This window comes from Macrobrachium rosenbergii, chromosome 20 (genome assembly GCF_040412425.1).
Source record: "Macrobrachium rosenbergii isolate ZJJX-2024 chromosome 20, ASM4041242v1, whole genome shotgun sequence".
NCBI lineage: Eukaryota > Metazoa > Arthropoda > Malacostraca > Decapoda > Palaemonidae > Macrobrachium > Macrobrachium rosenbergii.
The window spans coordinates 4,614,612-4,639,023 of record NC_089760.1 but is presented as its reverse complement, the minus strand read 5'-3'; the positions used below and the strand labels follow the sequence as shown (position 1 = coordinate 4,639,023).

Below are 24,412 nucleotides of genomic sequence, written 5' to 3'. Positions count from 1 at the left end.
ATAAAAACATGTTTATTGAGTTTTAATCTTGGCCATATTATATTTTCTAAAAAAAAGAAGTCAACACTCCCAGTCAAATAATATACAGTATTATTGTGCTATACTGTATTAGTGGGTTAATGTCAAAAGATGTTTTGATTTGGAAAATAATGAGAGAATTGTAGATTTTTTACATATTAATACATGATTAAGAGTGGTTTTTTAGTTGCAAATATTTCTAACGTGTAAATATTTTAATACATTAAGAACAGTACTCTACTGTATATCTCATAATAGTCTGTCATTGTACTTAAGAAGAAGTCTGGCATTGTACTTAGCCATACTGTATCTTATTTCACAATAGCACCAGCATTTGCCTTTACTGATTACTGCATTTGTTCGACAGCTTGTCCAAATGAGTTGTTCAATGATCTTTGTAAGCAGCCTGTAGCCAAATATATCAAAACCCTTAAAGAAATCAACATTGCATTCCTACCTTATGAAAGCCAGGTAAGATCCTATTTGAAATACTGCTTGTTCCAATGGGAATACAAACCTGTTCTCTCATAAATGAGGTTACTCATGCAAGGCACACATAACTCCATTTATGAAAGGATAGGTTTGTATCCTAGGAGAAATAGAAATTACATTTAAAATTGATTTTTGCTGTAATGTCAATTATATCATTTATTGAAAGGAAACAATGTCCATTCCATGTTTTACCAGGTGTTTAATGAAAAAAGAACTTTTTTTTTTTAATGATGATTTCAGTGTTACTTTAGGATACTGAGTCTTTTTATTTTATTGATTTGATCTGAACCACCATTCATTGAAATTTGTTATGCATGCACTGAGTAAAAGTTGCCCCTTTAATGAAAAAAAAGCTGCTCATGACATTTCATTCATGTTTTACCCCCTGATGAACATGGCATCTTTATTTTTTCCATAGCCTTTGGTTCAGTTGTTGGTGGCTGATATTCACAAAAAGGGAGGGAGGGAGGATGATTAAAATGTTTGTTACACAATAAATGCCCGTTGACAAATTTTATCCATACGAATTTGAACTTCTTTAATGTAAGGCAAAAGTTTTCAATCACTATGAAAAAAATGCTTGCATTTATAAATATTGCTGTGGAATATTATTCAAATTAGCTATTATTGATAGAATTCAATTTGTTTTAATTTGTATAGCATACTGTAACTGCTTATTTTAGCATTTTAATTTTTTCTACAATTCCTCATTTAAAAATTCAATGTGTCCATTTTCAGATTTTCTCTCTGGACTTCCCCAAAGCATTCCCATCATATTATAGTCCATCGCAAACTCAGACTCGACAGAGTACATTGGAAAGAATGGCAGAACAGATTGCTACCCTTTGCTCTTGTCTCGGAGAATATCCTGCTGTCAGGTAGTTATCACAGATTATACTTGTGACTGTAGTACTAATGAATATAGTAAATCATATACACTGTGTATGTAGCAATTTAGTGACTTCTCTTTTTTTTGCTGTTCATAGAAGAACATTATTTTGTTTTACATATGAAAAGTATTGATAGCGTACTGTACTTCTTTCTCTAAACTTGACCTGGTAGTTTTTCCATTAATTGTTTAAGAGACAAGGCTGAAGCTCCTAAAATAATACCAGTAGTCTAATTCCACAGAGAGAGTATCTTCCCAATCTCAGATGAAGGCGATCATAAAGCCTTATCCTTGCATGTGAGAGCCAAACTCTCTTTAAATCCTACAGTCTCAGCCTCAGGATTAGATCTACTTTGGACCCAAACTGTAACTGTCCCAGACTCCATTCCAATTTCATATGGAAAAGCTGGGCTGTGCAAGGAATCTTCTCAGGTCTTTCCTTATTCTGGTTTGAGTGCTGTTGGGAAAGAGACAGCTGGCCACGAAGAGTAGCCCAACAAAGTCTCAGCCTCAGAAAAAGTCTTCTGGATGTAAGATGAGACTTGTTCCCATTAAGAAACCTTTTAACTGAAGTCTGTTTACCACACTCAGGTTTCATCAGCACTCTTCTCTGATGGCTCCCCAGGTTAGCCAATCATAAAAATTTATGAAAATAGAAAATAATATGCTTGCCCTTCATTTGGAGGAATGCTTCTTGGGACGTTTTCATGGTCTCCCCAGGGCTTCATAAGACAGACCAGCCCATTACAAAGAATTCTCTTGTAGTTGATCTTGGCCAGAATAATGCTTGTTGGCAGTGATAGAATATAAAGGACTCAGGACAGGAGGACTCTATCTCCTTTCCTACAGCCTTGGCTCTCACTGTGCCTCACTCAAGGGATGTGACAACAGCACATGTCAGCCATCTTCATTATATGCCAGGTCTGTGCAAGATAAATGTTCACCCCAGTCCCATGCCTTTTCATCAGGAAAAGTGGGTGGGTTTGAGGAGTCAGTGGCTACCAAAAATAGGTTTTTCCTATGTCAAAACCTGTTTTTGATTGTGTAGCCGCTGTTCGTCCTCAAAGGACCATACAAAAGAAATTGACAGGTGACGAAATGGCTTAGCTCCTAATAAGTAAATCCAAACAACCCAGGCTAATTTTTTGTCTGAGGTATAGTCACAGGTTATTAGCCATTTTCTTTATTCCGGATACCCATAGGGTTTGGCAATAAAGAACAGGAAACAACACATGAACCAATATATGTATTGTCTTTGTGGTTTGGAGGTGACTTACCTAATAATGTCTTGTCTGGCTGCAGGATTATTCCACCTTCCCCAGCAGTATCTCAGCATGACCACCACTCTCATGGCAATAGTGTTTCAGGAATTTTTTTATTCAAGGTAAAGTCACAGGTTATCATCTGTTTTCTTTATTATATTATCCCTTGTGGATCTATGCCATTAGTGGTAAGGCATCTCCAGCCAAAAATACTTTTTCATATATGGGTACATTTATACTGAACCATTTTTTTTTAATTATATTAAATCTACCCAACAGATATCGAGGCGATTTTGAACGAAATGTGGAACTTGCTCAGTTGGTTCAGCAAAAATTAGATGGTTATAAGGCAGATGAGCCATCTATGGGAGAAGGTGTGGAAAAGGCAAGGTCGCAGCTCCTTATCTTGGATAGAGGATTCGACTGTATTTCTCCATTGCTTCATGAACTTACATTACAGGTACTGTACTGTATTGTGTGTTATTTGAAGCTTTATGAAAACAAAAGTTTTGAAACTTGATTTTCATTGTTACTAAAATGTTTTGTATAATAGGTTAATTTATGTAGGATATCAATGACTACTGGCCTTAAAATTAGCTGTAAATAACTCCTATTATGGTACTATTGTAGCTGTGTAATATTCCCACATATTTATTTTCCAGGCAATGGCATATGATTTGTTGGACATTGAAAACGATGTTTACAAGTATGAAGCAACTCAGGGAGAGAGTGAGAAAGAAGTGTTGTTGGATGAAAATGATGAGTTGTGGGTTGAACTGCGTCACCAGCACATTGCTGTTGTGTCTCAAAATGTCACTAAAAAAATGAAAGGTGAGTGTGAAAATGAAGCATGATCTATTCTACCAGTTTTTCTCTGCATTAGAAATTTTAATTTTTAATTTTTCAGGAGTGGTAACTATAACATTTAAGTGTTTATCAGCAGTGGGAAAAGTTACTCTTTATCTAATAGTAAAGTCATTTCAGCTCTACTTTATGCCTATTAACCTTAGTGGCTCATACCTTTCATTGAATAGTACTGTATAACTGGAAAGCTTAATGTTAGAAGTCATGAATGAGGATTGACAGCCAAGAACTTTGATGCTTTTGTTGCCAGAAAAGCTCAGTGATTGTAGTAATGCCTATTCTAAGAATTTGATTATATAGTTTTGACCTGAACTATGAATTGCTGAATTGATTCACAAAGAAATAAAAAGAAAATGAAATCAAAAAGAAAGATAAACCTCAACATATAAAAATGAAACAGTTTACTACAGTTAATTGAGTACATAACTAAAACAAATTCAAGCTGTAAAACACACTAGATCAAATTGATTTTTTTTTTTAAAAGTCATCTCTAACATTGCTTTTCAGAAATTCCTGAAATCTGAAATAAAACTGATGATGCTGAAGTGAAATAGTGTACAGTACAGTAATTTTATTTGATGATTAACATTTCCATTTTCCATAGCACATCTTTATGTACTGTAGTTTTGCAGCCAAGAATTAAAAATATGCCAGGTTTTGTGCTTGTTTAGAAATCTTGAAGTTCATTTTATTGTATATGGATTAAGTAAGTGTTAGAGCCAAGGATTAATTTGTGTGTTGTTCTTAGTAATCTAAGTGTATTTATTATATGAAATGAGGGATAATAATATATTGTTAATTAGTTTTGTACAGGAAAATTTTATTACATTGTAAAGTTGAATTTATTTTATGTAATAAAATTCTAACTCAAAGCTTTGTATTTTCAGAGTTTATGGCTACTAAGCGCAACATGGGAACTGACAAGGCCTCTATGAAGGACCTGTCGCAGATGATCAAAAAAATGCCACAGTACCAAAAGGAACTCTCCAAATATTCCACACATCTTAATCTTGCAGAGAACTGCATGAAAAAATACCAAGGTTATGTAGACAAGTTGTGTCGTGTGGAACAAGACTTGGCTATGGGCACAGATGCTGAAGGTATAAAAGCTATTAGTCAAGTTTGAGTTAAATGGTGTAGTTCTAAGAATGTGTTTTTAAAAAAAAATCATGAATAGGCTCTGCAGTTGACATTTAGGTAGAAGGATATTTTTTTAAATGAATTTTTACTTTTTGAGCTCATAAATTGTATTAATGGCATATGCTCCTGCTCTTACCTGCCCAAGTTCCTGACCACCTAAGAATTTTCTAAATTAGCTAACTCTCTATATAAATAAAGTTTTCAGTCATTCTGACAAATAACATTCCAATGAAAATTTAAGTAACTGCCTTTCTAAATACAATTACTTGAATACTGTATTTTTAAAAGTAGACAGGGTATGAATTTATGCAGGATGGAAGCACATGTGATTTCATGAAGGTGAACATTGCTCCTCATGATCACCGATTAGATGTCATTGCATAAAGGTGGCATATTATAGGTAGTCTACAATAACCTTGTGGCTAGTTACTTCTTAGCCCATGTAGCCTTCTATGTAGTACCTTTGTAGGGTATAATGCTTTGTGCAAAGTTATTGTAGTATATTCAGTACTTTAGTTCCATGAAGGAGGTCACAATTTACAGTGTCATATAGTTTGCACATAGTAATGAGGGTTCTGCTTTTTACTTTTTATCTATTCCTTTGGTCTCTTCCCACTTTTCTGTTTAACGTCTTTATCTTTCTCCAATGTTTACCTTCCTTTTAGGAACAGTCCTTTGTGTCTGATTAATTCCATTACCATAAGGTCTGCATTTTTATCTTAGGAGTCTGGTGAAACTAGTGAATAATACTGTATATTCATTATACACTTTTCCAAATTAAGTGATATTGAGTAAGAAATTATATTAATAGTTGTGTAAGCAGACCTTTCTTGCTGTTAGGAGTGTCATTTCTTCCCTCCAATCCCATTTCACAGGAGGTCTGTCTTTTAATAGTTCATTTGAGTCTGACACTATAAATTTCTCCATCTCAGATCAAGTAGGAGACTTGAAAGATATGGTTGATGCTCCTCTCCTTGATTCTGTTCTTGTACAGATGTCATTCGTCTGTTACTGCTGCTATTGCAGACACTAACACTGCTTCAGCCTCTACTAACTCCCTTTGACCAGGGCATAGTTCCCTTTATTTGCTTCTTTTGGACCTTGATCCTCTTGTCAGAGCGAAAGGTTTTTCAAGGAAGGCTGCAGAAGCTATTGCAAAATGTAGGCGACGATCTGCTGCTGCAGTCTACCAAGCTAAATGGACAGTCTGTAGGGCTGGTGCTGAGACAGAAATGTATCCTCTTCTCAGACGACTGTAACTCACATTGCAGATTTTTTGCTTCTGTTCAGATCCTCAAAAGGTTTAGCTACTTCAACCATTAAGGGATACAGAGCAATGTTGAATTGTGTCTTTAAACACAGATGAGTAGACCTTTCATCAAATCAGGATTTAAGTGACTTGATAGAATTCCTAAATACTTGTAAGCAGGAAAAAAGTTTAGAACTAGCGTGGAACTTGGATATAGTTCTCAAATGTCTCTCGGGCCCACCTTTTGAGCCTCTGGAATCCTCTTATCTCAGAGACCTGACAAGGAAGACCCTTTTTCTGATGGCTTTAGCGACGGCTAAAAGGGATAGTGAGCTACATGCCCTTGATGAGAGGATAGGCTTTGCTCAAGGTGACACTGTTTGCTCCTTGACCTTAAGATTCATGGCAAAGAACAAAGACCCTGCTAAACCCTGGCCACATTCCTTTTCAGTCAAGAGCCTGTCTAACATTCTAGGTCAAGGAGATAAGGAGAGAGTCCTCTGCCCAGTTCGATCTCTTCATGAGTACTTACAGAGAACTAGGGGACTTAGAGGTTCTTCTCTGAACCTGTGGTGTTCGGGCAAAGACCCCAGTCATCCTTTATCTAAAAATGCCTTAACATTCTTTTTGAGGACTTTGATTTCTGAATTACCCTCAAGGATTCAGGAGGATTTCCTTCCTTTATGTAAGGTCAAGGCACACAAAATCAGGGCAGTTGTAACTTCGCTGGCCTTCAGACGTAACCTATCACTGACTTCTCTCCTGCAATCCACATATTGGAAATGCAAATTGGTGTTTGCAATGTTCCACCTGCTTGATGTTGAAACAGTTTATGAAAGATGCAGTACTTTAGGCCCGTACTTCACAGCTGGTATGGTATTGGGGAATGAGGGATAGGAGGGATGTCTTTGTTTTTCCTCTAGCCACTCTTCTTAAATAAGGATTGGCATTTTCTTGGGAAGCCTGATTTTGGCACTGTGTCGTGAGTGCCATCAGTTTCTTTGAATTTTAATGTGTTTGTGATGTTTTTAAATTTTATTCAGTCATATTTTTGTACTGCACCCAGGGCAAGGGCACACACATTTTGATGTGTTTTTTTGGTTTGTTAGCTTTGGCAACCTGCAATTGACTCATACATTGCAAAGCACCCACTAAAGTAGAGGCGACTCTTGGCTCTACCACCATGCCACTACAGGTCGAGAGGAGCTCCAGCCAAAGGCAGTGCCTACTTGCTGTAGCTCCCTCACCAGGTAAGGTTACAACAAGCATTTCACAATGCTAGCTAATTTTCTATTTCAAATTCATCTCCATCTCTTGAGTGTTTTTGAGTAGTTTCTGTCCATGTATCCCATCACCTGTCAATGTGGGATTCAGCTATGTAATTACAGTATCTGGTAAGTTATGTATATAAAAATGACATTTGTATAATAAAATAGTTTTATATATACTTACCAAATAATTACATGATTGGAGCCCTCCTGCCTCCCCTCTCATGGACGTAGAACATAAACGAATTGAGCTCTTTAGCTATGTTGTACCTATCCTTCCCTGAAAGTGGCCGGGGCAGTATACCTACACCCGAAACAAGAGAGTGCTACCACAAATTTTGAATTTTGAGCTGCTGCGTAAAGTGGAAACGAATAGCTATGTAATTATTTGGTAAGTATATACAAACTTTATTTTATTATAAAAATGTCATTTTGACCTTCATGCAAGATATGCAAATGAAGCTGTCATTAACATGGCGATGTATGTTTTAATGATTTCTCTTGCACTCTCTCTCTCAAATGTTTCTGTTGTTTACCTGTCACAGCACAACTCTTATTCTGAGTAAGCAGTTATATGGAGTTCACATGTCAACCATACATTACAGAATTATCCACTAGACAGTTACATGGTAACAATTACCACCACTATGGCAATAAGTATCATTGTTTTATGGTAATAAGTATCAGTTTTTTTTCCATCTCTCTCTCTCTCTCTCTCACTCTAACAATCTTCTTGCTTATGGTCTCATTTTACCCGACAGTTTCACAACAAGAATTCATTTTGTATTTGATTGTTTAGTGAACAAGGTTTCAGTAGTCATTATACTCTTCAAAACTCTTCCAATCTTTTCTAGTCCATTAGACCTGCAGGAAGGTGCAATAGTGTTATGAGACAAACTGTACTCTGAACTCTCCAGTTCTCAGGCAGATAATTTCCCAACCTTGGTTCATGTACAGACTAAAGTGGTTAACCAATATCTTGAGCAATAATATCTAATTCATGGTGTGAGCTTCAAGCAATCTTTTATTCTGTGCCAGGTTGTCTTCTCCATCATTCCTATGTTCTTCATTTTTCATTGTGCCAGAACAGATATCTGGCCACTGGTTTGAGTTTTTGTATAAGTACATAAAATATTTTGGAAATAAAAACCCCTTGATTTACCCCAAGGTCCCTCCTCCTTCAGCTCCATTTTGATGTAAAGCTATGTCCATTGGAGACTTAATTCAGAACAACTAATTAAGGACTTTTGGTAAAGAAGGATAAATAACCCCTACATAAGGGAGGTGTTGATCTGCCTTAAATGTCAGATGCTTTCTAAATTGGGCTGATCTGTGACAACAAAGAAAGAAGTTTAACTAGGTAGTTTGTAAATATGAAAGGAAATTAGTCCAATAGAAATTTTTCATTCTTATAGTTAACATGAATATATTATTTCTAGGTGAAAGGATCCGTGACCACATGAAGAATATTATCCCCATCCTCCTTGACCAAGCCTTTGAAGACAGAGATAAACTTCGGGTCATTCTTTTATACATTTTGGCCAAAAATGGTATTTCAAATGAAAATCTTGAAAAATTACTTCAGCATGCACAGATCCCTCCTGCTGAAAAGACAACTATCAACAACATGACACATTTAGGGGCCAATGTTATTGTTGAGGTAAGTACCATGCTCCTGTTTTGAGAAAAACACTTGTTAAATTTTGGCAGTTGTAACTGGAAAATATTTACCATTTGAAGAGATAATGAAGCAAGCAATAAAAGGTATTTTCAAAGTCTTATATTTATGAACATGACATCAAGATGAAAGCAAAGTAGTGAAATATGGATGATTTCATAACCCATTTATCATACACAGAAATCTTTCTATAACAGCTTTATAGTCCAAAGGAGATTGGAAAACTACAAAATGCAATTAAGACACAACCCCTATGCTTATCCTGTGCTAGTGTACCCCAAAACCCTTGCAGTTCCTGTATCATACCATATACACACACTTAGCCTATACAACAATAAAAATGAAAACAATTCTTTCATTGAAGATTTGTGTGGGAAGTTCATAACGAAGGATGTTAGAGGTTTCAAGGCTTAAGTTATCCCAGGTAGCCTAAACTTTATTTGTTCATTATAATAATTGGATGGTGTATGACAGCAGAACAAAGTTTTTGTCACACTCACAAAACATTTATTTATACACTTTTGCTCACAAATGAATTATCAAAAATTTTTCTGATTTCTTGCAATATTGAGTTATTTTAAGTTTGTCAGTTTTCAGAATGCATACTACATAACAGTATCAGTATGGTAAGGCCTTGAAGGTAATGCTTTCAGTGCTCATCAGACTGTGCACTTGAGCTGGGGGTTCAGCTACTGATGGTCATACCTTGAGAGTTGTGTGTGAATATTTGATTAGAACAACTACAGTGACCATGTGTAGATGTCTGCTTTTGCCAGAGATTTATCTCTTTTAGATAGAGTGGACCATTGCTGATGGTCTCTTGTTTGGCAATTTTTCATAAGTTGTATTTTAACAGAGATCTTTCACAGTCACAATTGATCCCAGATCCTCGTTTCCTGCTGAGAGCGACCAGATTTGCTGAACAGCAGCACCGGTATGCAGTAAATGTGCCTCGCTGTCAAATTTCTCAGTTGCAGAGGTCCTTTTATTCCTCATACTATTATACTATGGAACAATCTCCCTGAGGATATAGTGCATTTGGAGCCTCAAAAATTCAAGCAAAGATGCAATGCATTACTACCCTAAAACAATTCTTGTATTCTACTTGCACTTTCATCTATTTAGTTATTAATTTGTTAAATTATTTTTTTTTCTTCTTTTCTAATCTCATCTTTCTTTATTTCCAATATTTCCTATAACTGGACCTTCTGTTGTTTCTTTTTAATGAACACCATTTTCTTTGGAAGTGTGAATTTCAAGTCAGTGGCCCATGGGCTTGTTCCATGAATAGGTTTATCTTAAAGAAATAATAATAATAATAATAATAATACAGACAGTCTCCGGTTTACGATGAGCTCAGCCTGTGACTTTCCGAGTTTACGACGATTTTCAAATATTTTCATAAAAAATTATTTCTTGGGTTATAACGCATGTTCCATGTTTACAGTATACTATAGTGTATGTTACTGTGGATTTAAATTTCTTATCAGATGCAAGATTTAAAGCATCAACTATGGCCATTGCTTCAGCAGTGAATATGGATGAGGAGTCTGATAACTTTTTTATATATAATTCCCCTCACACACCACTGCAAATCCTACTCCATCTTCCAATTTTGATCATCAGTATAATGGGAGTGAAATAAAATTAAAAAAATTGAATGCCTAGTAGGAAGAGACCAAAGTGAACAAATGAAAATAAAAGGCAGTACCAAACTGCAACAGCGAATGAAGGGACTGCATAAAATCGATAGTACTATCTGCATTGTGCCACACAAGGTGATAATCCCATAATTGGGTGGATGGCTTGAATTTTGTCAAGTACTTGTGTTGAAACTCCATGGCTTCCTGGATTATAATGCATGGCCTTCCTGGAATATAATGTTTTAGTAGATATTTTAATTTTTTCTTCTTCACAGTTCTCATGAAACAGAGTTTAGGGAAAGACTAAAGAAGGTGGTCCAGGCATTATATAATATCAATTTTCTTGGGCAAATGAGCTTTCTCTTGCTTCAAAAAGACTTTATTCATTATTGTTTGTTAGCCTTTGAACAGGCGTAACTGGATCACTAGTACTTAACTGGTTAGCAAAATAATACTTGTATAATGTAATGATATATTTTGTACCATAAAGGTTACTGAGCTATCCTTGTGAGTGTTTGGGTTAAAGTATTCAGTAATAATAATAATCCATATACAGAAAGGATGATGTTAGACACAATGAAGATGTTCTACTTATTTATAAATAGCCTGTGACTCATTAATCATGTAGTGTACATTAGGAGTAGTTTCTCAGTTCCTGTACATGGAATTAAGCCAATAGCATTAAAGTAGTGCTCTAAACTCAGAATCCTATTTGTGTATGTTCTGCATTGTTTTCCAATCATTTTCTCGTATTGATAATATTTTTGTTACTACATAAAGTTCAGCCAGACCACTGGAATTAAAATTATTAACTCATAGAGCTGTCCAATAGGTTTTGTTATTTGACTTTAAAGAAAAAATAGTTTTATTTCATTGCTGAATTATGTGCTTTACAGGGAAGCAATCGACGAAAGACTTACCAGGTACCTCGCAAGGAGCGGATAACAGAACAGACTTACCAAATGTCACGATGGACTCCAGTGATGAAAGATATCATGGAGGATATTATTGATAACAAGCTTGAAGAGAAACACTTCCCATTCCTAGCTGGACGATCCGCATCTATATCAAGAACAGCTCCATCAAGGTGATTGCTGTATTCTTTTTGGTATATACATTGTTGTTTAGTGGGTTAAAATTTTTCTATTAGTTTACAGTGTTTTTAATATATGTACCTGGTCAAAAGAACCTTCTTAATTGCAGCAGTTTCAGGGTAAAATTATTATCTTTTGCAGTGTACGGTACAACTGGCACAAAGACAAGAGTGCTAGTGCAGTCAAGAATATGCCAAGACTCTTAGTTTTTGTTGTGGGAGGCATCACATACTCAGAAATGCGTGCAGCGTATGAAGTATCAAAGTCTGGCAAGAACTGGGAAGTCATTTTGGGTAAGTATAAATATAATACAGTATTGCTCTTGTCATTAAAAAATACTGAACATGAAAATTTTTCAATTTGCTTTTTTCGTTAACAGAGTAGGGAACTAAACATACAAATGTGAAATGGTAAATTCAAAAAAGTGTGCACTTTTAGGATATTCTGTGACTATGGTTATTTACTTAGTATACACACACTACTAATCGCTAAGTATTGTGATTTTATGGGTCTGAGTATAAACTTCACTCTATGTACAGAGAGCCATTAGTTGCAATGTCTGCAAGGCTTGCAAAGCATACTGCTAAATTTTGTCTTAAGAGCTGAGATGTGGAAGTTTATCACTACCATGTCCAGACATCTTCTATTTAATGCAGTATTTCAAACAATTGCTACTGCACTCTGTTGGTCGCGAGTTCGAATCTCCGACCGGCCAATGAGGAACGAGGAATTTGTTCCTGGTGATAGAAATTCATTTCTCGCTATAATGTGGTTCGGATTCCACAGTCAGCTTAATTTAGGTAACCAATTGGTTCTTAGCCACGTAAAAATAAATCTAATCCTTCGGGCCAGCCCTAGAAGATCTGTTAATCAGCTCAGTGGTCTGGTTAAACTAAAATATACTTAAAAAAAAAAGATAGGTTTAGGAATGAATTTGATTGAAGTGACTGTAATTCAAAAATTTTTGAAAGTAGGTATTATGTCTTAATACACAATAATATATCATAGAAGAGTATAGAGACATGACTAGATAATATAGGAGTGCTTCAAATACTGTGGGATTAAAATACAAATTCCTATAGGAATGTTATCGAATAATCTTCTGGCAGATGTTTTTTTATAGTACTATATGAGAGAGAGAGAGAGAGAGAGACATAGTAAGAGCATAGTTTACTTTTAACATGATGAATACATGTACAGTATATGTGCATGTGCATAGGCTGAAAAATATATATAACATGATATTACTGTTTTAAGTACAAGTTACGTATATCTTAGTTTTAACCAGACCACTGAGCTGATTAACAGCTCTCTTAGGGGTGGCCTGAAGGATTAGATTTATTTTACGTGGCTAAGAACCAACTGGTTACCTAGCAACGGGACCTACAGCTTATTGTGGAATCTAGACCACATTATGACGAGAAATGAAAATACTGTACTGTACAGTATGCAGCAAAAGTCGTAAGACTTTTTTATTTTTGTACTGGACAAGCGTTGTTCTCAAGTTGCCACTTAGTGTTAAATCTTATATTTTACTTTGTAAACATGTGTATGAATGAGGAAACATTGGTCACTTGTTATGTAGAATCTTATTAAAATAATATTGGATTGTGAAAAACACAAATATTTCATGCTACAATAATATTTCCGAAAGAAAATCAAATGCGTTACTGTAGCATGAATCTCTCGGCTCACCATGACTCCTGTGAGTCGTGGAACTGTCAGTCGGGACACACTGAATCTGTGAAAGAGGATGTTGCAATAGAGTGAAAAAGAAAAGTTAAGCACAGCATAGTCTAATGATAAAAATTGATGCATCTGGGATATGAATTCAAAGTTATTACTATTTTCTTTTCAAAAATGTTAGTCAGGATCATGATTTTGATACTTGCAATAAATTATTACAAGTTATAGCTTAGGCTATTTCCAAGGCTACATAGGTCTAGTCTCCCGAGGGGTTTCTTCAGTTTGAAGAAAAAAAAATAAATAAGGGAGGTGGAGAGTAATCTTCACTATTAGAAATGCAGTTAATTCTACCTTTTCATTATTTTACTTTTGGAATGGAAGACTATTATCGGCCACACCTGTTATGTGCAGATTATGCAGAATGACAACAACAACATATTATAAATAATAATAATAATAATAGCAGCAGCATGGCTCTGGAGTCTAGGCCTATGGTATTGGCTTTACAACATACTAGGCTATATTTCAGATAGCAACAATATATAGTTGCATCAAATTTTTGTAACTTATAAAGGGTGTCTGTAAGACCATAAAGCAGGATTTGTGAAATTCCTTCACAGTCATGGTGTGGTATACTTCCATCATTATTTTCTTCCAAGGCCTATAGGCTTATTAAAAGTGATATAATCGAGAAGTGCAAAGTGCACTTGGCCTACAGATAATGTGAGGGGAGGGAAACTGAGCCATTTAAACAATTGGCGGGACATATCCACCTTCACCAGTTGGGTCTAATGAAGTCGTAAGTAAATCTCAAGAGATGTAACTTACTAAAGGCATTAATAAACCAAGTAACAAGCTATGATTATGAGTGACAATAAAAAGGGTATAGGTTAAGTAAATGGTATACCACTATAATTTATTAAAAAAATATATATAATACTTTGGGAAAGTACACATAAATTCCAGTAAAACAAACAGAATAAACACAGTTTCATCTTTTAAAACACATCATTATTTTCTTGATGATATAATATACTTAGACACACCATGATGAAACTGAACCCTGTTGAAATATTATGTCACTGATTACGGTATAGATAGAGAGAGAGGGGTGATTAATATTTAGTATGTGACCCTAGGTTGTCTATAACAGAGTCAAGCCTTCTGGAAATACTGTCAACCAGTCTATTTCAAATATTTTCCCGACACATAGACTCTCAGACTGACAATCAGTAGCTTATGACGGCTTGTTTACTATTGAGAACGGAGCCATCCCATTCTTTTGTCATAATGACCCATAAGTTTTCTATAGGATTGAGGTCCAGAGATTTTGCAAGCCAGTCAATCTGAATAACTTCTGGATGCTGCTATAAGCACTCTCACTGGCATGTTACTGTGAACAGAGGAGTTGTCCATTGGGCATCCTAACAGATGGAATCAGCACCTCGTCAAGAATGTCAACATACTCCTTGCCATTTAATCATTCATGGATTGGCACTAAGGCACCTGGTCTGCAAGACGACATCCAACCCCAAAAGGCCTGCAGTTATCCTCCCATGTCACTGATTGGTTCAACACACCGATCCTCGAACCTGAAAAAATAAAGAGAAGGATGTAGAGAAAATATATTTTACAGATATTAGGAAAGATACAATGACAGTTGGCTTGCTTTTAAATCGAAAAGAAACTGTTTTAATGGCAGTTCTTCCTCTCATCACTAGAGCTTATGGATTAAGAAAAAATAAAAAAAAAGGACTGATGCTTTTATTAAGTTATAATTTCAGTAATATTGCTATAACAAAGAGCTTGTAACTTTTAAGAATTTAAGTGCAATGCTAAGAAAACAAACACTATAAGGTTACATTAAACCCCCTGTAATTGCAGTCTCACTTTTCGCGGATTTCTCTGTGGAACGCATCTATCCAATATTCGCGGAAAATTTGCAATTCGCCATATTTTTCACTGAGAAATATTCACTAATAACTGTATTTTCATATCATTTTCATGACTAAATGTACTTTTTGTGATAAAACTATTAAAATACTTGGGTATAAGCATTTTTAGAGGGTTTTTCGTGTTTAAACTATCAAAATAGGTTGATTATGGTTGTACACATTTACGCAAGGGTATAACGTTTTAATAGTTTTATCACAAAAAGTGTGTATAGTCATGAAAATTATATGAAAATACAGTAATTAGTGAATATTTCTCAGTGAAAAATACTGCGAATGGGCAAATTTTCACTGAATAATGCGTACATATGTTTCGTAGAGAAATCCGTGAATAGGTGAGTCCGCGGATCATGAGAACAAGAATACAGGGGTTTACTGTAGAGCCACCCTGTCGAAAGTGTTTAAAGCAAGAAGCATAGACTTGTCTATGTCTTGGGAATTATCTGACTTGGTGAAGCATTTTGAAAAAAGTTGCTCACCAAAAGTTTTGAAACCTCCAGAGTGGGATGTCACCAAAGTCCTTTCTTCTTTGACAAAGTCCCCATATGAGTCTGTCAAGACTTCTTCGGACCGAGACTTCTGCAAAGAGGATTGGAGAGTTACAAGCCATTTCCCATGAGGTTACCCATACCCATGGTTGGACAGAACTGGGCTTCACCTTTCTTCCAGAGTTTGTAGCAAAAACTCAGAACCCATCCTTATACGACCCAAGATTCAGTGGCTTTTCCATTCCTTCTCTCAAGGACTTCGTGGGAGACAATTAAGGTGAAATGTTCCTATGTCCTGTTAGGGCTCTCAAGGTCTACCTGAAACGAACCACTCCTTTTAGACCTGTAAAACGTACAGTATTCATCAGTACAGGTCAAATTAAGAAGGAGGTATCCTGAAAACACAATATCCTTCTGGTCTGTTAGGTAGTGCTAGTTTTGTTCCCACCAGAATGAAGGCTCATGATATTAGAGGCATGGGTTCTTCTATAGCCTTCAAGAAGAGCTATGCTGTGGGACAAATCCTGCGAGCAGGAGTTTGGAAGGGGCAAATGACCTTTACCTCTTTTTACCTCAAGGACTTAGCACATAAATCCTTCGACACCTTCACCTTGGACCCACTTGTGGCAGCACAACAGGTGGTGTAAGACGTAGAGCAGCTCCTAAGCTCCATTATAGACATAGAGCAGGACCTTAGCTCTGCTAGCTTTGGATGTCTAGGAGTGAGTACTGTTCTGAGATAATTCTTTTTTGGCTTAACTTTATGTTAATTTTTTACTAAACTGTACTGTTTGAGAGATCTACCTCCCTCCTAATTGTGAGTCTTCAATATATGAAGGTGTAGGGGGTATTTGTATCGGAATAAATAACAAATTAAAAATAAAATTTGTATTTTTCCTAACATACGAACCTGCATACACCTTCATACAGTTAAATTTACCCTCCTTGTTCCACCCCTCTGAAATTGATCTCTCTCCCTCCTTCTACAACTTAGCCTGGTCTTACACATGGGCTGGTTCAACAATTGAGATAGGGTAGGTTCAGACTAGATCAGACCAGACACAGGAAGCTAATGGTTTTCAGTAAAACAAGTCTACAGTCAGCCAATCATTTGAAGCATATGGCAATATCTCCAATATATGAAGGTGTAGGTTTGTATGTTAGGAAAAATACAAATTTTATTTTTAATTTGTTATTTTTATTTTTGACAGACCAGAGCACATCTCATAAGTAACAAAATCCAAAAAGTTGATGTCTGTTCAGCTGAGGCACCACTGAAAATTAGGGCCTGTAGCTACTCTGAAAGTCTGTCTGTATGTCATACCATCATAACTAAAACAGGAGTCTTCCGTACATGAATAACTTACAAATTCTACTGCATTGGAAAGGAAATTTGTACACCCATTCTTATTTCATCCTTGTGAAGTCTGATACTTTGTCTTTTGGGATGTTCATAAATACAGAAGTAATGTCAAAACTTGCCATATTATTGAATGGCTCTCTAAGCTCTATTAGGCTCCCTAAAAAATCCCCAGATTGACAGAAGCCAAAGGGGTTAGCAAGGACCCCATGGAGATCAGTATACAGTGGATGATATATAAACTGGATGTCACTTGAGTGAAATCGTATCACAGGGTTACTCTGAAGATGACAGCTAGAACTATCAACTGTACAAATGTTCATATAACAAAAAAAAAGAAACACAAATTTCACTTAATGGTTCTTTCTCCTATGATGATAATAATAATAATAATTAGTTCTTAGTAGGTTTCAATTTTAAACATTATTCCTGGGAAGTGTTACACTGACTAATATTCTGTTATCTAGAATGATAAAGCATTTTAATCATTTGTAAGGTGTACGACAGCTTTTGAATAAATTAAAGGTGGCATTGAAAATTTATATGCTCTGCCATTAAAGAGGCCACTTTACCATAGATGAAGACATTTGGGTAATTTAAATTAATTACTGAAAAGATATCTAGGCACTGAAGTAAAAATTATTGTAACTTATGTTTCAGGCTCAACTCACCTATTGACGCCAAAGGACTTCTTAAGTGACCTCCGTGATCTCAGCTGAAGCACGTGACCCCCCCATGACCCGGCCTCTCCTGCCTCTTCTACTTCTTCATCCCCTAAATCTCCTCCTCCTCCACCTCCTCCTTCTCCTTGTTCTATACGATCCCCTCCTTCTACCGCCACCCCGACCCCTGACCCTTCTCCCATTTCCCCTTCAATTCCCATTATTGATCTTATGCTTGCCCTCCTTCCTGTTTGAGGCAAAGAGGATATGGCACATAGGTATCTAGTGCATTGCTTTACATATGCAAATTTCAATAAAGGTCATTTATTCCCCTATTCCAACTGGTAAGACCTTTGTTGAAGCTTAGTCAGTTTGAATGCTCTGCAACTTGATCGCTGTCTTCTGACATAATGTGCATTAAATTATGGCATTTATGAATTGGAAAAGAAATACTAAAAGGGATGGGGAATGTCAAACTCATGAAGCAAAATTGTATAAGCTATATTTCTGCATGATGAGCAATCATTTATTTAATTCTGTATCAGTTCTTATGTGCAGGTTAATGATATTTAATATCAACAAATTTTCTTTTGGCTTCTCTGATGGACTAATTCAGCTGCATGTGGATGCAGAAGACAGCAAATATTGTGCCCTACGTTCTTCTTTGCCAATTAACGTTTGAATTCTCTGTGTATTTTAAACATTTAGCTATTCAAGTGCTATAGAGTAGAACTAGTGCATCCCTCTTATCCATGCATCCTTTGGGTCAGTAGTGTTTTAAAAGATTGATACTTGCACAGTAATTATAATGACGTCACAGTCATACTACACTTGACCAAAACAAGTTTCTTGTTCTGTCATTCTGTGGTATTGACAAATATTTGTTGTAATTATACTTCGTGGGGTATGAATCTTCAAAACGTATGATCCTTCATGTTTCATTTAATGCAGTCAGAAATCTCTGTCTTACCTTTAAAAAGCTCCTATCAGGTGGGTCCTCCAAATGGTCGAAGCATTTTGTATGATATTTGATTTTCTGATCTGTTTGTGAAACATGGGAAAGCTATGGTGCATCGCTAAGTTGATAAAAATCTTGTTAATCTTGTCTGCTGAACCTTGGGAATTTCGAGTAGTTGATTTTACCCAACCTTTATTAGTCCAGTGCATTTCTAGTCCTTTGTCTGTAACATCACTACCACCAATAGTAAGATGGTAAAAATTTACAATAGAATTCCATATTTTCTTATGTGTGTCACAGTATTATTCTTTTTCCTGCCAATTGACAGCATTCCATTTTGTATGATTTCCATAATAATAAATGAAAGCTTTATTGAAACATGAGTCAGTTTGAAAGGGAACTTCACTTCCAACTATTGTTACATAAAGTAATTAAGGACTTTTCATTTTTCAACTTGTCAAGAGGGATGTTTAAGGTTAAGCCCCCTGTACTACTACTACTGTACTACCCTTTAGGGAGACTGTGTAAGCCTTAAGAGCCTTGGAAGTGAGACTTGTATAATTTTAAGCATCATCAACCAGTGAATCATAATTCATTATTCTCACTTTGTTTATATTGTTAGCAATGCACCATAACTGTCATCTTTCATTGTGTGGTGGCAGGTTGGAGCTGCAAAGATGTATATATGATGAGCTGTTTTGAGATTCATTGATGCTTATGAGATGCTTGCATAATTTTAGCATTTTTTAAATGAGAATCCCCCTCACCCAAAAGTCCTGCTAAAATGCAATTCAGAACAGCTTGTCATTTCATCAATTAAATTATATCTGTCTGTGACCTGGTTTATCTTGGTGTGCGCTGGGTCATGGTAAAATTGCCTGACGAGGTCGTTGGGCACTCCATATGCAATCTTACTTCATACTTTTCATGCCAACCGCTTCAACTGGGCTTATTCATTTTGTGAATCGATGATAAGGAAGATTACTAAGCTTTGCTTTTCAAAGTGTTGGTCGTTCCACGAAGTTAAATGTGACGATGCTAAAACTCGTGAAAATGGGAGGGTCATTATTTTATTCACTGTTAAAGTAATTTAATGTATGAGAATTCCAAGTTTTATAATTAGAGTAAATTTATTACATTTTTTATGTAATATTGGCAGTTGAGAATGGGATAAAATGATAGTTGGAAAGCATTTTGGATACATAGTGGTAAATGACAAATTATTAATTTGTGGTTGGAAAGATTAAAATGAAAAACAGCGACCAGCAGTCAGCACATTGTGGCATCACTACTACATATCTCCAAATCTTTCATTTACTTAAGAAGAATGCTTGATATATTAACCTTCTTTATGCTAACTGAAGACCATATCAACAACTTTTCATTCTAAACTAATGCAGTAAATCTCCTTCTTGTGTTGAACGCCTCCTGTTTCTGCCCACAGCGGTTGGTAAATTTTTAGCCGTTGATCTTCATATCGTTGGTGTAGTTGAATAGATTAGTTTGTTGACTTTGAAGACCAAGCTACTGAATATAATTGAATTATTATTAAGATTAGCAGTGATTACTCGTAGAATGTAGTTATGGTAGAGTTTTTTATGCAGAAGTTGAGATGAAACAAAAAATAGGTGCATTATAGTTTATGATTATTTAATAAAGCGTTGTCTAAAGAGTTGTCTTGTTAATTGGATGTGTTTTAGGATATATAAGTGATTAAAAAGTATTTAGAAAAAAATTTTTTTTTTACAAAATGTTAGGAGAAATTCCATTATTATCTTATAAGTTTGATCTCCATCTTCTAAGGTTGGATAAGTTATTCTAATAAGGATGCATAGTATTTTCATAGTAGGATAGACTCTGAGGTACATAAACACTGATTCTAATAAAACCCCAAGGCTTATACTGTATTTTACATTTTGTGCCATTGTCAGGTGTTTATATCAACAGGTCTGTCCCTGTGTCTTGAGAGGTATTCTACAGTTTAAATTACTAAATAGTTTCTAGTACAGTATCTTGATACAAAACGTTGTGATCGTTGATATTATGAATTTTCCACCATTCAAGTCCTTAGTCTCCCCTGGTTATGTTTATCCAGTGTCTCAGAGGAGTCTAATTTATAGTACAGTATACATTTTCAGTGATCTAGTCTATGTATATTAAAATGTATTGACAAATGTAGTGTAAGGTGGTGCACCCAATGAGAGCATTTGCCAGCTGTGTTATCCTATTGTGTTTTTCCTGAGTTTATGATTGTACTTAATTATACTATTCTTCAATAAACAGTTAAGGTCTTTGTTAAACAATAGTGACATTATGCTGGCTCTTTATGCTCTAATTATGCAATGAACATTTAGAATGATTTTTAAATATTATTTATTGGTTATTGTAGTATTAATGCTAGAAGCAATAAACTTTGTAGTTTTGCTGCTTTTATGGCAAATAGCAGTTCGGAGATTTTGAGGATGACACAAGTTCAGAAAACACATGGGTCGTGTTGTTAGAGGATTTGGAGGCCATGTTTTGAGTAGGGATTGGTCACCAGTAGATATGCTGCTGTATAGGACTTGCCCATATAGGTCATGCCAGGAAATTTAGATGCATTCGTCTCATTTTGGCCAGTCTTGGTAGTACTGAAATTCACAAGTCTGTTGCTGTTTTTGCAAGATGAATCCTTATTTTGCACATGACGTTGCATGTCTTTTGACACATTAAAGATAACGTGAAGGAGCCATAATGAAGCCTAAAGAAAAATTTGATTTTTCTGTAACCATTTTTATTGACTTTAGGTCATGCATTGTTATTTGCCATTAACATATTTATTTTTTTGGTAAGTGGTGTGAAAACCTCTTATCTTTTATTTAAATAAGATATGTAATGTGATTGTGCATTTATATTACATGTGGGATGCTTTTCCATAAAATACATTCTTCTTTTATAAAAGACACTTGTGTTGTTAAACATATAATTTAGAAATATATCTTTTGTTATTCTTTCTTTAGCAAATGTGGATCAAGTTTTCATTGGATGTAAATTTTTCTTTGTGAAAGCTAAATGGATTCACTTGGTGGGGCCGTGTATGGCTAGCTTTATTTTAATAATGTGTTATGTTTTTATCATGTAGATTCAAAAGAATTATAGGTGGAATATTAATTTCATTATATTATATATATACACACACATGCATACATACACATATATGCTCACATGTAAATGACATCACTGAAGTTTTCTTTCATAGGTAACATTTGATAGTAGGAGTACTTTTGCTCCTTCATCTGTAACTGACATGTAGTATATTTTCAAAATTGTTTTGAACAACAAAAACATGATTCCATTCATTATTACATACAACGTTGCATAAAAGAATTCTAGTAGAGAGAGGGAACATTCAGGTTGAAATGCTGTACAATTTGACTGTTCATGATGTCAAATGCAGCTCAAGTTGCTGGTACAGAAGTTTGCCATCACATGTTCAGTATTAAGTCTGTAGTTGCAACCTGTGGCTACATTACCCATGTTTTGGCTCTATTTGGCCCATATGCCTTATTGTTGATGATGGATGTGGCCTGGTTGCCTCTGTTCTGCAAAAGAAAATTTTTGAAAGCCTTCTACTCTACAAAAGCAAGTCTTCAGATGCCCCTGCCCACTGTGGCTGGTGGTGATCGTACTTAACACATTCTGTGAGTTATTCATAAGGTTATTACTGGTAAACCACTTTACCCATTGCACTGTGTTGCTGCCATTCTATTGGCCCACATAACCTTTTAACTACAGGGGAAAAATGCTGTTCTCATGTATTATGTATTAATTTTTATTTCACTGAGAAACCTTTTAAGATGTAACATGGTGGTTAAATTTGTAGTGTAAGCTTTTAAGTAGAAATCACATTAATTGTTATAAATCCACCACGGGTTAAACCACAAAGATTAGAAAAGGGTACGCCACAACAAGGGCATAATTTCTTATTCAACGAATATTTTCCCCTTTAAAATGTAACTTTTGAGAGACCCTGCTTTTTTTTTATGATTATTATTGATTCTTAGATGTACATACTTGTGTATAGGGTTGTTGCTTATTTCATGTTGGTTGATATAATTGGTTGTAAATATATATAGGTTAAGGAATACTTTCTAAAAAGAAATTTCTATGTCAGGGTCACTATGCTCTTGTTTATAAAGCTGCCTGAAATTTAGTTTGATTTTAAAGCATTGAACCTTGCGCCATATGCCTGACATCAGAATTCTCTGGTAGTAAGATTCTAAATAAATGTCTAAGGACATAAAGCCAGAATTGTCAAATGATTTTTGATATTAAGTCACATTAAAGGGAGCATTCGATACCAATTGTGGTGTCTGGCAATAGTGGCTTTAAATTACACAGGCATATGGCTGGTGCATCCTAGATATTCCCACAGTTCTCCAGCTCCCTACTCTGTGTTGTCTTGTCCTGTTGGCAGTTATGCCACCACCTACCAATATATGTCATTAATCAAAGATTAGAGTTGTTTCTTTTGCCCTTTGTATTTTACCAATTGATAAAATGTTGGATCAGATGTCCTGATAAGCTTACTGTGAGCCTTTTATTTTGAATAAATAACTTTGGAATTAAAGATTGGCAATAGTATGACAGGAATTTTGCTAAGAATAAACACCCCCTTCCCAAGCTCCTAGCCCAGTGTCGCTTAGGGGGGTGGTCACTGAAGAGCAACTACCTACAGACTCTTCATAATTATCCTTAGATTATGTAGATGCTCTCAACTAAATTAGCCTGACCTCTCTTGCCCCTGCCACTCCATTATTCTCCTTGAGCTATTTGGACAGATTTTTTTTTTCTCGGTGAATCATATGGCACCAAATAAGGTTTTGATTACTCTCGGATAATGTAGTGAGTCCCTAGTCCAGCTTTGCTCTTACTGCTGCATTTGGTGTCAATGGACTGATGACCCTCAAAAGCAATAGGAGCACTGCATATACTGTACTGTTAATATGAGCCCTTGGTTCATCTGTCCTTTGAGCTGTAGCTTTGTTATAGCCACACAAAATTACCTAGACAAACTTCAGTAACTGATAACATCTTACAGCAACTAATTCTTCTCCCTGGATAGCATGACTGGTGCATAAATTTAGATTCTTCTAAGTCCCCATCCTAAGAATAAAAATAAGAATAAAAACAGCCTCTTATAGACCTCTAGAACTGTATGAACAAAAAACCAAAGTAAAAAAAAAAACACTTGACCACATGTACATAACGTATAATGTATTATAAGTACCCTGTAAATTCAAAATAACATCTCTCGGACTTGAAAGCTATTATCCCTCATCAAAGATATATATCATTTAGACTGCTAGTAAAAAAGAAATAATGGTTGAAACCATAGCTTGAACACCACCTAAAATCTGTATGATTGCTAAAATAATTGTTGTAAAGAGTTAAATTTACTATACTGTATACAAAACCATGAAAAGTGTTCACAGGGGATGGTGATACCATCAGACAATGAATAATCAACTTGTAGAACAGCACTTTTGGATCCCATAAGAAGAATATGTGGAAACATTGAAAACATCAATATGATTTACAGTACCTGGCAGGATGAGACAAAAATAAAGGCCAGTGAATAAAGCCCACCCCAAATAATACAAGACTAAACTGATAAAATTATCCAAAACATGCCTTACCAGAGTGATTTGATTAGTGTTTTAGAAGTCT

The 24,412-nt window shown here is 35.5% G+C and overlaps 1 protein-coding gene and 1 long non-coding RNA gene across 4 annotated transcripts in view; one reads left to right on the top strand and one right to left on the bottom strand.

The window, feature by feature from the left end:
* The window catches only part of Rop (Syntaxin-binding protein Rop), a 145,007-nt gene extending 121,808 nt beyond the window's left edge, over window positions 1-23,199 (top strand). For all 3 annotated transcript variants that reach the window (XM_067121822.1, XM_067121820.1, XM_067121821.1), the window contains exons 5-13: window positions 386-489; window positions 1,249-1,388; window positions 2,941-3,121; window positions 3,324-3,492; window positions 4,413-4,625; window positions 8,622-8,842; window positions 11,400-11,590; window positions 11,739-11,890; window positions 17,744-23,199. In XM_067121822.1, the coding sequence (XP_066977923.1) occupies window positions 386-489; window positions 1,249-1,388; window positions 2,941-3,121; window positions 3,324-3,492; window positions 4,413-4,625; window positions 8,622-8,842; window positions 11,400-11,590; window positions 11,739-11,890; window positions 17,744-17,802 (1,430 nt within the window). In that variant the 3' untranslated portion in view covers window positions 17,803-23,199. The remainder of the gene's footprint in view (window positions 1-385; window positions 490-1,248; window positions 1,389-2,940; window positions 3,122-3,323; window positions 3,493-4,412; window positions 4,626-8,621; window positions 8,843-11,399; window positions 11,591-11,738; window positions 11,891-17,743) is intronic.
* The window catches only part of LOC136849001 (uncharacterized), a 211,745-nt gene continuing 202,081 nt past the window's right edge, over window positions 14,749-24,412 (bottom strand). Inside the window, exon 3 of the long non-coding RNA XR_010856192.1 lies at window positions 14,749-14,875. This is a non-coding gene — a long non-coding RNA (uncharacterized lncRNA). The remainder of the gene's footprint in view (window positions 14,876-24,412) is intronic.